Here is a 15908-nt window from a genome sequence, read left to right as displayed (position 1 = left end):
TATGCACCATTCTTATTCATAATAATAACTTTTACACCTATTTAACTAAGGCCGACACATACACCTGGATAAAATTCTGCTTCTATTGCCATTACGTAGTCTATGAGATCATATTTTTTTTTATACTTAGCAATGGTTCAAAAGATTAATGAGGCTCAAAACTTTCTTTTTGTTTAATATTTCTTGATCTCTTTTTGGTTATATTTAAAGCTTTTAATTTTTGTTTATTCTTCGTTTTAAATGTTTATGATCTTTTTTTACGACTATTGTTTTTATATATTTTTTAAATTTTTCAAAAAATTTTGTCATTTCTAACTTTTTTTATTTTTTTTTCTGTCTTTTCTGACCAGTAAAGAAGTCGAAAGGAGTAGCAACATTTTTTGATTAAAGTTTTGGTACAAGTGTTATCGATTGATTAACACCTAATATTATCATTTGAATAATTAAGCTAATTTTTCAAAATTTTATTAACCCATTATTTTTCTTTTTTCTATTTTCTATTATACTGGCCCTTACATTCTTAAAACTCCTTTTATTTACCTTTTTCCTTTTAAAATCTTTAAATTTTCTTTTTAAATTGTTAATTTATTTCTTCGTTTATTTGTTTTAAAGTGTATCAGTAATATTGATGTGTATTAAAAGTTTGGAGTAACCAACATAATTTTGATCAAATGGATAGCACCCAAAAGTCCTAAAGTCATTTTTAATAATTCTGGGCTAACCCTTTCTTTAATACAGTTATCCATTTAGGGTGCAAAATCTTCTTATTTTCATTTCCTCCCATTATTACTAATATGCCATTTTAAAGAGTACTGTTTCGTGCTAATTTTAGTGGTTGAAAAATGGCAACATATAATGGTTGCAGTCATTGCGTAGAACTTAGCAAGATATTCGTGATTAATTCATTAGAACCTTCTTCCATTGTGTACTTAGTAGAGTCAGAATGGCCAATAACTCTACCTAGAGGAATTGAATATAATTTTGTATCAAATGCTTTTGGGAGTAATTTTTTTGCCCCTGTTGTAATTTTTATGTTTCTATGTATGTTTATTTTAAGGCTTCGACCGTTCCTTAAAATATGGTTTATTACTTTATCCTTTTAGGTTCTTTTTATTATTTCTAGTAAATATAAAATCTTTGGGGAATAAGTGACCTTATGCCCTAATAAAGTAGCCACCGCTGCCAAAAAAAATGTCATTATTTATGCTCTAAATTTTTATCTTAAAATGGCTTTTATTAAACCTAAAAGTAAGTTTTTCCTATTTTTTAAACACAAAATTTAAGATGCCGTTTGAGGAAAGTAAAAAACTCCATTTATTCACTTTGCACTTAATTCACCAGGTGCAGCTCAGAAAGACAAGTCAAGCCATGTATAATATAGTAGGCAAACACGGGCATTGCTTACGGAAAGCCCATTATAAAATCGGCCAGTGTCCAGTGTACAAATTCGGTAACACGCTTTTGGAATTTTAAATGCACCGTATATCTCTAAATAAGATTTCTTTAAGTATAAGTGTTTTTTAAATGTGTAAGAAAATAATGCAGTTAAGCACAATAAAACTATTTTAAAATAGTATATTCCATTTAAACACTCTTAAGTGGAAATACAATGGAAAATTAGCGCTTTAAAAACAACACACTAACTTGGTCAGTAGAAAGTACATTTTCTTACTATAGAGAACATAATAAAAACGATTTAGTCTTGTTATTATATAACGTTAATAGAATAAAATAGCGGCGTTGGCCGTTAAAAGCACCCGTGAAAAGCATTTTACGGATTATTTGGACAAAGAGGAAAAAACATATTTTTCAACGACATGGGAAACGAATGCGAATTTCCAGGTTTCCCTGCTGACAGTCGTCTTTTCCACGGTTTTATCGGCAAACAAATGAAATTGTCCAGTACACGGAGCGACGGACATTAAAAATGTCCAGCGTAGAGTGAAGGAAATCTTTAGTGTCGCTTTTTTTTTTTTAGAATTTATACCATTGTTTGCTCACCGTATGTTTGTTGAGGAAATATTCGCTTTTTACTGGTTTTATTTACGCATTAGTATAAAATTTACCGTCTATTTTACTAATTTGTTCGGGGAAAATATTCATTTTTTGACATAAAATATTTACATTCACATATTTCTATAGATAAATTAATAAAATTTTTGTGTCGTTTAAACTTCAAATATCTAAATGTGTGATAATATGCATAACACACATTTTTTATTCCGACATATTAATGCAAAATGGATATAGTAACAGGCTATTTAAATAAAACCTTAAAACCTCTCTAAAATTAAATTTTTAACCACGCCCAGGACTTCGTCTACATAGACAATGTTCTCTATAATATTTATCTAATATGAGTTATGCACAGGACACCACACTAAATAAAAATATATTTTTTTATTTACTTTTTAGTTTCAAAATCTTAAATACTGGTCCAAATATACATATTTTAGTAAAAGTTTTATCTAGATACATTAAAATTATTAATATAAAAAAAACAGCATTAAGGCAAGATGATATAAAGTTTTCGTTTTTTCAATTATTAAGAACTAGAGTAATTAATGGTGCATAACTTAAATGGTCACGATGCACTCTTAGCCATTGTCACTTTACAGAATATAATTTATATTTTCTATGGGCTTATTAGTTTAAAACTAAATAGGAGAAACTCAATATATATACCAGCTTTATAAAATATGTATACACTTTTATATGTTACCTTCCTAATTTGAATCCAATATTTTTGTTTTAGAAATTATTAAAATAGCTATAGTAATTTGGATCTGCTTTTAACTATATAAGTCTTATTTTTCTAAAGCTCCACACTTAAACATTTTAACATCTTTCAAAAATTATTTTTTCAATGATTAGTTTTTGGCCTATTATTCATTATTTGTTTTACTTGTTTAATTTCTGTTTCCTATTAGTGTTCTGAATAAATTATTAAACTCTGAAAAAAATATAGTTATTTGTTCTTGTAGAAAACGTTAAAAATCAACCTAAGTAGAAGGAAATTTTTTTAAAAACTCTGAAAAACGTTTGATTAAAAAAATATTTTAGTTCTTATTTGTTGTAAATGTTTTCAGTAAATATAACAGTAAAATAAGAATAACAAGAAGTATTACGTTATTTATCTGGAACTATTAATAAATTATATATTTTTTATAAACATGTAAAACGTGTAATTTATTTTGTATAAATTAAATGGGTATGCTGTACATTTTCCCAATTTAGCAGTTACTTTTTATGTACTTTTTTTGTGAATGGCTTTGCCATAAGATTTTGCCACACTAAAAAAACCTTGTGAAGTAATAAATTGTTTAATTCTTATGTATAAAAATATTTGTTATAAAAAATCAAAACCTATAAATATGTATAAGCATTTAAATTGTATAATTTCTATGCATAATTTAAAGGGTCACGATGCATCTTTAGCTGGTATCTACCAGAATGACCATATATTTTATTTTATAAAATATATGGTCATCCTCTTTATAAATGGCGATACAATTCAAATGTTGGCAGTTGGTGTTTCTTTAGCATTTAATCAATTAACATAACAAAAGACCATATCTTGTTTAAAATATTCCATTAACAATTCACAAGAATAATTAAAAACTAACTTTAATAGAAAGAAATATTAAAAATAAAAACAAATATCGAATTTAAGAAGAAAACTTTAGATTTCGAACAACTAAAAGTTTTTAGGTATTTATCTTAAACTGTAAATAAATAATTTTTTTATATTAACTTTTAAATCGGGTAATTTGTTGTGCATAAGTTAAATGGTTATATTTTTTTTAATTTAAGCAGTTAATTTTCACGTACACATTTTTTGTGAATCGCTTTACCGTAGCATTTTGTCACTTTTTGGCTATTTAATGTGCCATAAAAACTTTATAGAGTATTACTATTATTTAATTTTAAAATATAAGCAAATTTATTAAAAAATATTCTAATAAAAACCCGTATTAGCATTTAAATGTATAGTTTCTTAGCATAATTTAAATGGTAACGATGCACTTTTAGGTATTTTTATTCCTGCTATTTTAAACCGTGTAATCTTTATCAACTTTGAGCAGCATTTAGGATTGATTACTAATTTTTTTAAACATTTTATTTTTAAGCCAGTTCTTAATAATTATTTTAAAATTTATTTTTTTTTGCGTTTAAAACCTGGTTCAAACACCTAAATGTTTTTGAAAATTTTGTTAAACTGTGCAGTGTATCTCGGCAAAAGTGCATCTATTATACATGATTATATTGTATATTTTCCCACTTAAACAGTTACATTTCATGTAAAGATTTTTTCTTTATTATTAAGATGGCTTCATCGTAGTATTTTACCATTTTTTTATTTAGTAATGTAGCTTAGGAACTTTGTAAAGTAATACATTATTAACCTTCAGAATTTAATTGAAATTATTATTAATAATCCTAATAAAAAAACCATATAAGCATTTAAACTACATAATTCATACATAATTTAAATAATTAGCTCACGCAGTTTTAGCTAATGTTTCAGGCTGACTATTTTTAATTTTCCGTTAGTTGGTTTAACTGAAATTCAAATTTAAGAAACATTTTATGAAAAACAATCAATTTTTAAAAAAAAAATATTATTTAGCCAGTTTTTTCTTGCATTTGCTTTTAATAATCATTTCTGCTTTCTTTAGGAATTTTAAATTCTTTATTAAATTTTTGTTTTTTTTTTGTAGAAATTATATTAAAAATCTACTTTTATAGAACCAAATAAGAAAAAAACGTAAAAAGTTTTTAATATTTCTTTAGTACGTACAGTATAAAAGCAGAACACTAACCATTAAGTTATCGCTAATTCGTATTTTTTGATCCAAACATTTTGATGAATAATACAGCAACTACTTTTTTATATAATAATTAAAACTGCATAATTTTTATGCATAACTTAAATGGTTAGGATGTACTTAAATTCATTTTACCATTTTTGCTAAGGTATGTAATTTTACTTAGTTTGACTCAGCTTAAACTAAAGTATATTATTAAAATTATTTTCATTTTTGACATATTATTAATTTTGTTATATTATTTATTGATTATCTTTAAAAACACAATTTATAATCAATAAATTCATATTGGTTTTAAAAACTTATTGCCCTAAAGTTCATATTTTCATTTACTTTATATAAGAAATATTTTAAAATTTTGCTGAAAAATAAAAAAAATTAAACAAAATGGTAGGTATTAAATACCAATATTTAAAACTAGAGCGCAAAGCTTTAAAACACAAATTTAACTCACGCAATAAAAAATATGTAAACAGTTTTAAAAACAAATATAAAAGCAAATTAGTATAAATCAAACCATTCTTTATGATAAATCAAATGCAGTACGTAATAAATTTAAACGGGTGTTTTCCTCTTTTAAATTACACCAATTATAAAACGTAATTTTCTTACAAATGCCAATACCAAACCCTTTGTTACAAAATAATTAATACACATAAAAGTTTCCAGTTATTGAATATTATAACTTCTGTACCTGTTAACAAGCTTTATGCTTGAAGGCATACACGGTTGCACATAGATGGAAATTAAATACAAACATATCAATTTAAAAGCTGTAACATAAAGAATATTCCTATTTTATTTTTTAATAATACACCAACCTTACATAATAATTTTTTTTTTATATGTCATATGTTAAAACTAATTCTTGATTTTAAATGGTACTTAAAATAACAATCAATTTCCTGTACCTCTCTCAGCAGTTAATTGTTTCTCAGGCAATCTTAAGGTCGAAGCTTGTAAAATAACAGGTTCACTCCTACCCTTCGAGTTATAAGCAAACAGAACCGCCTGGTACTGTGCTCCAGGTTCCAAATGGTTCACTGAGAACCTCGCAACCGGTGAGGTCAAATTATATTTTGTATGTTGCGTCTGACTTTCTCTCATCTAAAAACAAAAAAGAAAATTAAACGGCATGAAAACTAATCAAAAAGAAATTACGAATCTTGATCAAAACAGTAGTATTTTATTCCCGAATGACAATTTAAAAATCCGCCCGAAAAAGTTCGTGTCCCTCCGGGAATTTAAATTACGATTCACTTGACAAGTTGACTTAAATTTTTGCCCGGTTTAATCGAAATTTTATTTGGAAGTTTAGCATAACTTATTTGTAGAATACGAACGGAATAAATTAAGTCGACGTCTCGGCGACTTGCATCGGACAACTTTTGTTCGGTTCGTAATCGCGATAGGAACTAATAAATTTTTTTTATTTAGGGGGCATAAAAGTTAATTTGATTTAGGTAAGATAAGGGAATAAATAAAGTTCGGTTACTTACTTCTAACAGAAACGCTTGGGTAAGTCCTCCATTAAAGCCCTCGGCGCATCGGATTTGTAACGAGGTCATTGAGATGTTGGTGGTGCTGCAGTTGTGAACTTGGTCTGGTCGACCTGTAAAAAATTGGAAAAAAGAACGCTGTAAATAACGTATACTGTTTCTCAGAGGCTTTTAAACCTATATGATAAAAAACCTAAAAATATCTTTTAAGCGTGATATCATACTTTAGACCCAGGATTAGTTAGTCTGGAAAAATGTGATTAATTTTTCTGTAGATATTGAAAACTTAAAAAGAGGTAATGATATAGGGAACTTGGCCTAAGTGAAAAACTCTCTTTTTTTTTAATTGGAAGCGATGCTCAATTTTTTTCTTAAGATATTAACAAAAGCTAGACCAGAAGCGCTATTTATTCTCAATAAAATGGTATGTTGTAAAGAAAACCGATTAGTTCAAATAGTTCAGAATTAAGGGTTGAATGCAGTTTTTGGATATAATATCAAAGACAAGTTTGTTTTAAAAGTGATCACTTGCTTTAAAGTGGAATATTTGTCATTTGTCTATACGGCTAATGTAATCCAGTCTGTTTCTATAGGCTTACATATTTTATATGCTATATTATATCAAGTGGTGCGTTAATTGAAACTAAGCGATTGGCAGGATATGCAGAAGCAATTGCTTCATTTTTGCAAGCTTCTATTAAATCTGAGTAAAACTTGGTTAATGCTGTTTAGTACTCGCATTAATTAATCTAATGCCGTTTTAAATATTTACGAGTTTCTGGGAATTATGATTAATAGTACTAGGTTGGTCACCTTAGATTGATTATGTTCTTGGTAAGCTTGCTACTTATAACTTTATTATTTGCAAACTGAGAAGTGTGGTTCGCAAAAACAAATTTATATCTTATCATTGTGCTCATGTTTATTCATTGTTAAGCTATGTCATATTATTATTCTGGGGTGTAACAAATAAAAATAAATACAAGAATAGTAATACAACAACAAAAAATATTAAGTTGTCGCTAATTTTCTTTACAAGTTTATAAAATGAATACATTATCATGCACAATTTTAAGGTCTACGAGGTACCTTTTGCTATGCAGCATATATTTTTTGATTTAAACAGTGGATAATTTCTGTAAATAAGTTAAATGGTTTAAATATATTTTAAGTAATTTTTAAAATTGTTACTTAGTGGTGTAATTTTACCTCGATTTATTAAGGTGAAACTAAACTAAAAGAACCCGTTTAATAATAAGTCTACCTACCTCTGTAAAAATTATTTGTCTTATTAAAATAATAAAAATTTTGTTAAAGTACATTCTTCTCTTTAAGAAAGCACAATTTATAATCAATAATTTAAATATTTTATTTTGGTTCTAATAAATTGTTGCCTAACAGGTTTTTGGGAATAATAATTGTAATTTCTTTTGCTGTATAATTTTATCCTACTAGCTGTAACAAAAATGATCCTTTGACCAATATGTTTAAATATGCAGACGTAACTGTTCATAAGAGGGACATTTTTAATATAAATGTATAGTATAATTTACATCAAATTAAATAATTATGTTTTCTTAGCTCATCTTCTTCTTAGTTTTATATACAATTATATTGTTTTATTTTGATGCATTATGGGTAGTAAACCAATGTCTCTTTTAAGTTTTCATTCGACATATACGTATTTGTATTTATTTAGTTTTTTAAATGACTAACTTTATTTTATTAATTTTTTGTTTAAATAATTTATTTCTCTAAACAATCTGTACTCTGGAGAAATTTACATGAACAGACTTTTTAAAATTTATTCTATTTTGCATTTTATATACTAGACTACATCTTAAAACGCAGTCGCGTCTAGTTTTTATTACATACTATCAATCTTTAATTTAATTAGTGTTAGATTTTATTTTCCTTAAACCTTTTATCCTACAATATAAATTTAAATACACTGCACTTTTCTCTTCTAAGATATGCATTTCAATATATCAAAAATCATTGGACTGTAATATATCTTAGTGGTCAAATAGCTTGTGCCCTATATAAATATTAATGGCTAATTATTTTTTGCCAATATTAATAATTATATAATTATTAATATTTGCAAAAAATACTATTTCCCTAATAATAGTAGATTATTTAGAAATAGAATTTTAGACATTTCTAATTCCTAAAGTCATTCACTAAAGTAAGGCCTATAATATTTTATGACTTCAAGTGAGTGTACTCTCTTTGACAAGATATTCTTTATAAGCACTCAATAGCTGCCAATTTTTTTTCTAAATTTCAGTCCATCTTTATAGAAAGGAATCTTAAGAATATTCTGTTTTTCGTTTAATAAAATAATTTCTATTAGCTTAATAGATTTCGAACTTGCTTTTTAGTTCTCACAATAAAGCAAAAATATGATTTTTTAACTTACAGAGATAAAACAGTAAAATTAAATACATTTTCCTATTTTTTTAATAGTTTAAAACAGTCGAATTTATATTTTAATAGTTTAGGAAAAAAACTGATCTTTAAGATTTATTGTAGAATGGGAAGGCAAAAGAGAAAAACATAAAGTTGTTTATTAGTCATTACAAATTATAAGTCTTTTAAATATGAATAGAGCAGAACAGCTTTATTAAATGCTCTTCAAACTTCTTCAAATCTACTTTTGGTCATTTTATTGGTAGTATTTGAAAACAATTATTATCTTAAACCAATCCTACGTCCCAATTTTTAATTATCTGCTCTAAAGGGCCTAAATTTTACAGACTTTTTGAGGGAAAAACTTATGCAACCAAGAAACTTTTTCCATAGTTTTAAAGTTTAATAATGTCCTAACGTTCCATAAATGTTAAACTTCAAGATAAACAACGTATATTTTTTTTCATAATATAATAAATTTTTTTTTGCTGCAAATATGTGTATTCATCGCCAGTCTGCTACTTCTAGTTACTCCCAAATGCATTGTGCTGATTCATTTTTATGCAAGCCGCGACTAACAGAATTACAATGAGCGCTGAGCAATTTTTAAAAGTAAATTTTTATTCTGTAAGTGCGGAAAGTATATTCGAGAGACCTTTTTGAATCATGCAGTTTTGTTTGCTGCGTTATTTTTTTAATAAAATAATGTAAATTACTTTTTTAATAGGATTTTATGCCCTGCTGCTTTTTAACTTATTTCTAGCCTTAAAAATGCATTATTTTGCTAAAAGAAGGATCTTATTCATGCTAGTTATGCACTTACAGATGATAAAAAATTAAAAATTTAATGTATATTTTGTATTAATCTTAATAATAAGAAACAAGCAAACTCGAAAACGTTTTTTAGCAAAAATTTTTTAACGTATATCGAGACGTAGGGTAAAAACATCTCAATATTATTTGGGCAAATATTTGCACTATTTTCATATCTGAAGCAAAATAAGTTTATCCTCGCAGTATGCATAAGTAAATTTAATTTACGTATTGAGTAAAAAAAGGAGGCTGCAAACAAAGTAGAAGAAAAGACGTCAAAGTACGTAACGGAGCGGCCTTTTTAAAAATAAGATTGAATATTGAATGTGTTTTTTTCCATATTTTTTTTAGAAATTGCCAAAAAGTTATTTTTGTTATATATAATATATTTTTAATCTGCAGTAAATTTTAAAAGGGTATAAAATTGGTGGAACCATTAATTTTATAAAATAAATTAAGGAAATACATAATATAACAATATAATATCAATAAATTTTTAATTATTATGATCAATGAATTTGGTAATTAATTGTGTAGAATATGCATCATCATCACTTGTATATAATAATCGTTACTTAAAATTAAAGACAAAAATTAAATTATGCTTATAAATGGTTTCGAAGTTCATATCCATTTAGGTTATGCTTCAACAACTCCTAAAAAAAGTTTTTATTAAAACAAGTTTAAAAATTAAAAAGGTTTTGCAATTAAAAACTGGAGCATTTTTATTTTATTTTGTAATATTTTAGTACTAACGGTAAATAAACCTTTGTTGTTTTATTCAAAAGAAAATATTGTTTTACTGTGTAAATGAGATGTGCCAGCTGTATGTATTTAACTAACAAAAACATCATGAAATGTATTTGTTTTTTATCTCTACAAAAACTAGATATTTTGTTTAAACCTAAATAATAATGTTCAATGAATTTATTTAATATAGAGTAGCTGATATAAAAGTGCTCACTAAGTTTTTTTTCAGAAAAATATAAATTTTACTTTAAAATCCTTATGATTAAATAAGTTTCGAGATTATCGTAGATATACAAATATATTGTAAGTTATTTTTATTTCATGGGCTTTAATGTTGATTTCATTATTATATATTGTTATAAACAATTCACTACAATAAGCAGCTTTTTTCTAAGGAGCATTTACACAATTTTTTTCATTTATTTATAGGTTGTCGGTCATACATATAGAGACTTGTAAACATTAATACATAATTTATTTTTAATTAGTGTTCAAAGCATATTATTTGAGGCACTAAATAACTTTTATCTGCCTAAAATTAGGGAATTTTCTACAGATAACACTAAAAGCGACCTTGCCTACCTAAAAGACCAAGTTTCATAAAAGAAGTAAAAATTTAAAATTTGATACTAGTATGTTATAAATTAGAGAAATTATCTTGCAGTCTTTAAATAAATGTTATATTGTATCGAAAAATTTTAAATTCTTTATAATAATAATAATAATAATAATGTATATTTATTTAGCAAAAATGTGCTACATATATAAATAAAATATGATATTGTCTAAAAATACATTACACAATTAAATTATTATTTATTGCGTTCCACAACATAACTAGGTATTTATGTTATTTATCTTTAAAAATATACATTAATTACATATAAAAATATAATTTCTAAGTACTTATTTGGCTACTTTATAAGTGTTATTAAATGTTTGTGTATTTGTTAAAATTTTATTTTATTAGACAATGGGTTTTTAATATGGACAATGTTTCGAATAATTGTTCATATGAAAAAGTGGTACTAGCATCCATTTGGGTTATGCATATAATTAAAAAAATATATATAGCCGATAACAGCATATAAATTTTTTAATAATATCTATTATATTATTTGATTTTATATTCTTTCAAATACTACTCCTTTAAAATGTTACCAAGATTTGTTGAATAACATGCAATCTGTGTATAATTCATTAAAATTCATTACAATGCTTTTAAACTACGCCCAGTAAAGTACTGAAAGCTCCTCGACTGCTTGATATGAATTAATTTTAATAGTCTAAGCACGACTGTAACTACAACTACTTTGATAAAATTAATTAATTTTCCAAGTAATTAGGGTTTTTTTTGTAATGCATGAAATTGTAAAAAAACAAAAATAACTACAAGACTTCTATAACATAAATTAAATTTTATTTGTAATTAAGGCCTCATTTATAATGAGAAAAATGTTGTTCTTGCTACAAAGAATATACTTGTACCTAGAAGATGTTTAAAATATTATGAAATGTGAAGAAAATATAAACAAGTACTAGAAGTACATCAGCTGTTTGAAAGAAAATTTTATTTTAACCGACTACTTTAACTAAATTTTCTTGCTAAAGGGAATTTGCTTTTTCAAGAAATTTGAACTGCCTAGAAGGACATTTTTGAGTGCCTGAAAAATATAAACAATTAATGGAAACAGCCTTAACTGTTTAAAAGGATTATTAGTTTTTACTGTCTAGGGACTACTTTAACTATAAGTCTCCTATAAATTAAATTAGAGCGAAAGCTTTATTTATAATAAAAAATATTGTTGTCGGTACAAACATTATACTTGAAGTACCTAGAAGTTAAAAATGATTTCAACTGTGTGGAAAAAATTAACAAGTGAACAAATACTAGAACAAATACTATTTAAAAGAAAAAAATAATTTTATTTATATAGATATGTATTTTGATGAAATTAAATAACTTGTTTAGGTAATCCAAGCCCTATCTGTAACAGATAATATTAAAAAAGAAATTAAACACTTTAATTGCGTAGAAAATAAAAAATTATTTTTAGATGCGTGGAATAATATTAACATTTACTGAATATAAAAATCAACTGTCTGAAAAAAAATAAAAAACCTACAAGACATAATTATTTTTACTAGCTAGACATAATCATATCTACAAGTTTTTTATAAAATAAATTAATTTTTCCAGACAGTTAAGGCCTTACTTACAATGGGTAAAATTGTTGTAAATTTAATTGCCTAGAAAAATATATACCTACTAAAGAAATTTTTAATTATTTGGAAGAGACCAAAAAACCTAAAACAAATAATAAATTTTACTACCTGAAGATGACTTTAGCAAAAAATTTATACGAGGGGCATTTTTAGGATATTCCCTCATTTGCTTGGTATATCCAAACAAAATCTTCTTTTACTTCTGAATCCTAAGATAACCAAGTGAAAAAAAAGGGTAAAAAATTAATGTAGATACCTAAAATATAATTCAAACCTATTTATTTGAATGCTTAAAATTTTAGTTTTTTTATGTAATTTTAATTATTTCCTATTAACTGCAGTTTTAATATTTTTAAGTTTACTTATTAAAAATTATTGTTTTTTTTAGAATTAATAAAAAAATAAATAAAAAACTTCAAATTGATGATTCTTTTTTAAATTAACCTTAAAATATCGTAAGTATATTTTAAAGAACATGTCTGGGAATTAGTTTGGGAATTAGTTTTTAGAATAGGATTTTAAATAACTTATTCCTGATATATTTGTATGCTATTCTGGTAATTATATTCGCAAAGGGAAAATTATTAAGTTTTCTTAAATTTCTTTATCTCCGTATTTTATTTCCTGACTGAATATTATAAGATACTTCAGCTTTCTGCATAAAAAAAATCTTCCTCGATTTCTTGCGTTATTAAATTTAAAGCTATATTTTTTATTGGGCCGCGTGGCCCATATACGTGTCACACTTTAAAATTCTAAAACTATATATTTTTATAGGAAAGTAAAACGCATGGCCAGGTGAGCTAAAAATCATTTATAGCATAGTAGTTTACGGACCTGACAATTTACTAGTATAATAGTGTAATAAGATAACATAAACGGTTCATTCTAAAATGATCAAAACACACTAAAAAATAATATGAAAATAACATTAATAAAATACTTTATTAAAATACTGAAAATAACAATTCATTTAGTCAAATTTTTTTTATTAATTTCAAGTAAAAAGAAAGCCCAAAAAGAACTGTCATTCCCATGTTACCTCCAATGTATGGTGGTAGTTAACGTGTTAAATAAACACCATAATTTCCAAAGCAATAACATAGAGATAGCATCGAGAAGAACAATAGAACAATAAATCGTTTCCCTTTTATTTCTTCTGTTTCTGGACAGAAGGTATAAATCCAGAAAACTCGCCAATTATCCAGAGAACACGCAACCACGGCGCACAGCGGCGGTACGCTCCCTCTTCAAAACTGATTTTAGACAGATCGCAATTTTCTTTTAGCCTTGTTGCCTTAATTGTTTTTCCCCGTAATAAAATTAACATACGATGACTTAGGTGTGCATGACATGAAAACGAAATGGCTGTTTGTTATGCAGCTTGTATACAGCTTTATGTTTGCGTTGTTAATTGTTTTTTGCTGCTGAAATTATTCGTTCTTTTTTTAAGTATTGTAGCAAAGAAGTGGGAGGCATATGAAAAAATGTAAGAAAAATATATGTTTAGCATTAAAAAAATATGTAAATAAGTGGAAGCAATAAAAATAAAATTAAATATTTTGATGAATATACAGTATAATTTAAAAGCTTTAATATTTTTAATATTTAAGTTTGAAATAAGTCAATAGGTAACAATTTATGATAATATTTAATTATGTTTTTTTAGTTATGTTTAGCTTATAATATTTATTTTGATAAGTGTACATTTGCCTTTAATTAATCCAAACTTACTTATCTGTAATTATTAAATCATATATACGTATTTATTATATAAAATTAATAAAAGAGTAATTCTTTATGAAACATTTTTATTAGGAGATTGTACCTCTTCTCTTCTGCTATTATATATATTATAAAGAAAATATAAATATTTTGCCACATGTTACAGAAAAATTGTTTTTTTTTTATAATTATGTCATCGATCATATAAATGCCTCATTATGATTAATTTAAAAACATTAAAAAGTCACGCTTTTAGGCTTATATTTTAAATTAAATTGATTTATCACAAAAAATCCTTTAACCTTCAAAAACCATACAAATTCTCATTTATTGCCTAAAAAATTATAGAATCTGTCTTATAAGAAATATTTTTTTTGAAACAAATTATAATAATTTTTTTTTAATTAATAATAAATTGACCTGCCACCACTTGTGGCCCTTTAGTCCTCACTATTTGCAGATGATAAAAACATAGTTTCCAATAGAAAATCTAAGCCTGATTTAAATTTTGCAATTTTCTTAGCCAACGAGTGGGACCTCAACTGGTTTTGTGCAAATAATCTGCTATTAAATGCTCACCAAACTAAAAAACTTTATGTTGTTCTGATGCTTTGAACTTTATAAAATGATTGATATAAAATCTATTATATGATATTGCAATACAATTTTTCAGATATACTTTAAATATGGCAGTATTAAAAATTACTTATTTTCCACAATTTAACTCGAAATTGCTGTACGTATCACTCTTCAGGATAGGTTCGGTGCATTAAATTATTTTCATATGCAAAAAAAGGCGTATAAATTGCACACACACTTGGATTGAAGTCATATTTTTGTATACATATTTTGTTATATTGTAAAAAATTCCCGCAAATCGTTTCATTTACATAACCAGTTGATTTAGAAATTGCCTTGAAATTAAAAACGCCGTTTATATAGGCGAAGACTGAACTCCTTTTTGCCCTAGTAATCTCTTACTTTACTAAAACACTTTTACCAGATTGACCCACATAAATTACCCGCTAGTCATTACAATTAAGAACATATACACGTCCGAATTAGATAAAATATCGTTTTTGTCCTTTACCTTAACAATGTTTTTTTCTTTAGAGTATTAGTTATCTTGAAAGAAATGATTAAATCCATATTTAAAAAAAATTTAGACGTTGAGATATATCTCCAAAGTTAGTAATACATCTAAGATTATCATCTCTTAAATAATTTATAGTATGTACGTCTTAAGTAATTTTAAGAAGATATTAATGCGTACTCCGTTTTAATAAATTGTAGTTTTTCATTATCTTTATTTAGGTCTGATGATATCTTTAGGGGCGAAACACGTGCAACTTATTCGTAATCTTAATATAAGTTCAAGACTTTTGACCAGATTTATAGTTTTTTGTTTAAAAATCAGTATATTCAATTTTTGTGTTTTCAGTTTTTTTCTTTAATTTTACGTTTTTTAAAATACGTTATTATTTAAGTTAAAGCTCATTAATAGATATGGTAGAAAATATAAAATATTTTGATATAATATTAATTTTCTACTAGAAAATACGATGTAAGTACATTGACTGGTATGATTTTATCATTATATAAATTCACAATAAAATTGGTTAACGCAAGCTAGATTCAGTATATTTATTTTACA

General features: G+C 25.4%; 1 protein-coding gene across 2 annotated transcripts in view; it reads right to left on the bottom strand.

Annotated features, from left to right (window-relative positions):
• LOC126742712 (protein turtle homolog B-like) overlaps positions 1-15908 on the bottom strand; it is a 472815-nt gene that overhangs the window by 20166 nt on the left and 436741 nt on the right. For both annotated transcript variants that reach the window (XM_050449495.1, XM_050449496.1), the window contains exons 12-13: positions 6329-6441; positions 5741-5936 (exon numbers count right to left, since the gene is read on the bottom strand). In XM_050449495.1, the coding sequence (XP_050305452.1) occupies positions 5741-5936; positions 6329-6441 (309 nt within the window). The remainder of the gene's footprint in view (positions 1-5740; positions 5937-6328; positions 6442-15908) is intronic.

Source organism: Anthonomus grandis, chromosome 12 (assembly GCF_022605725.1).
Source record: "Anthonomus grandis grandis chromosome 12, icAntGran1.3, whole genome shotgun sequence".
Classification (NCBI taxonomy): domain Eukaryota; kingdom Metazoa; phylum Arthropoda; class Insecta; order Coleoptera; family Curculionidae; genus Anthonomus; species Anthonomus grandis.
This window is presented reverse-complemented; position numbering and strand designations above follow the sequence as displayed.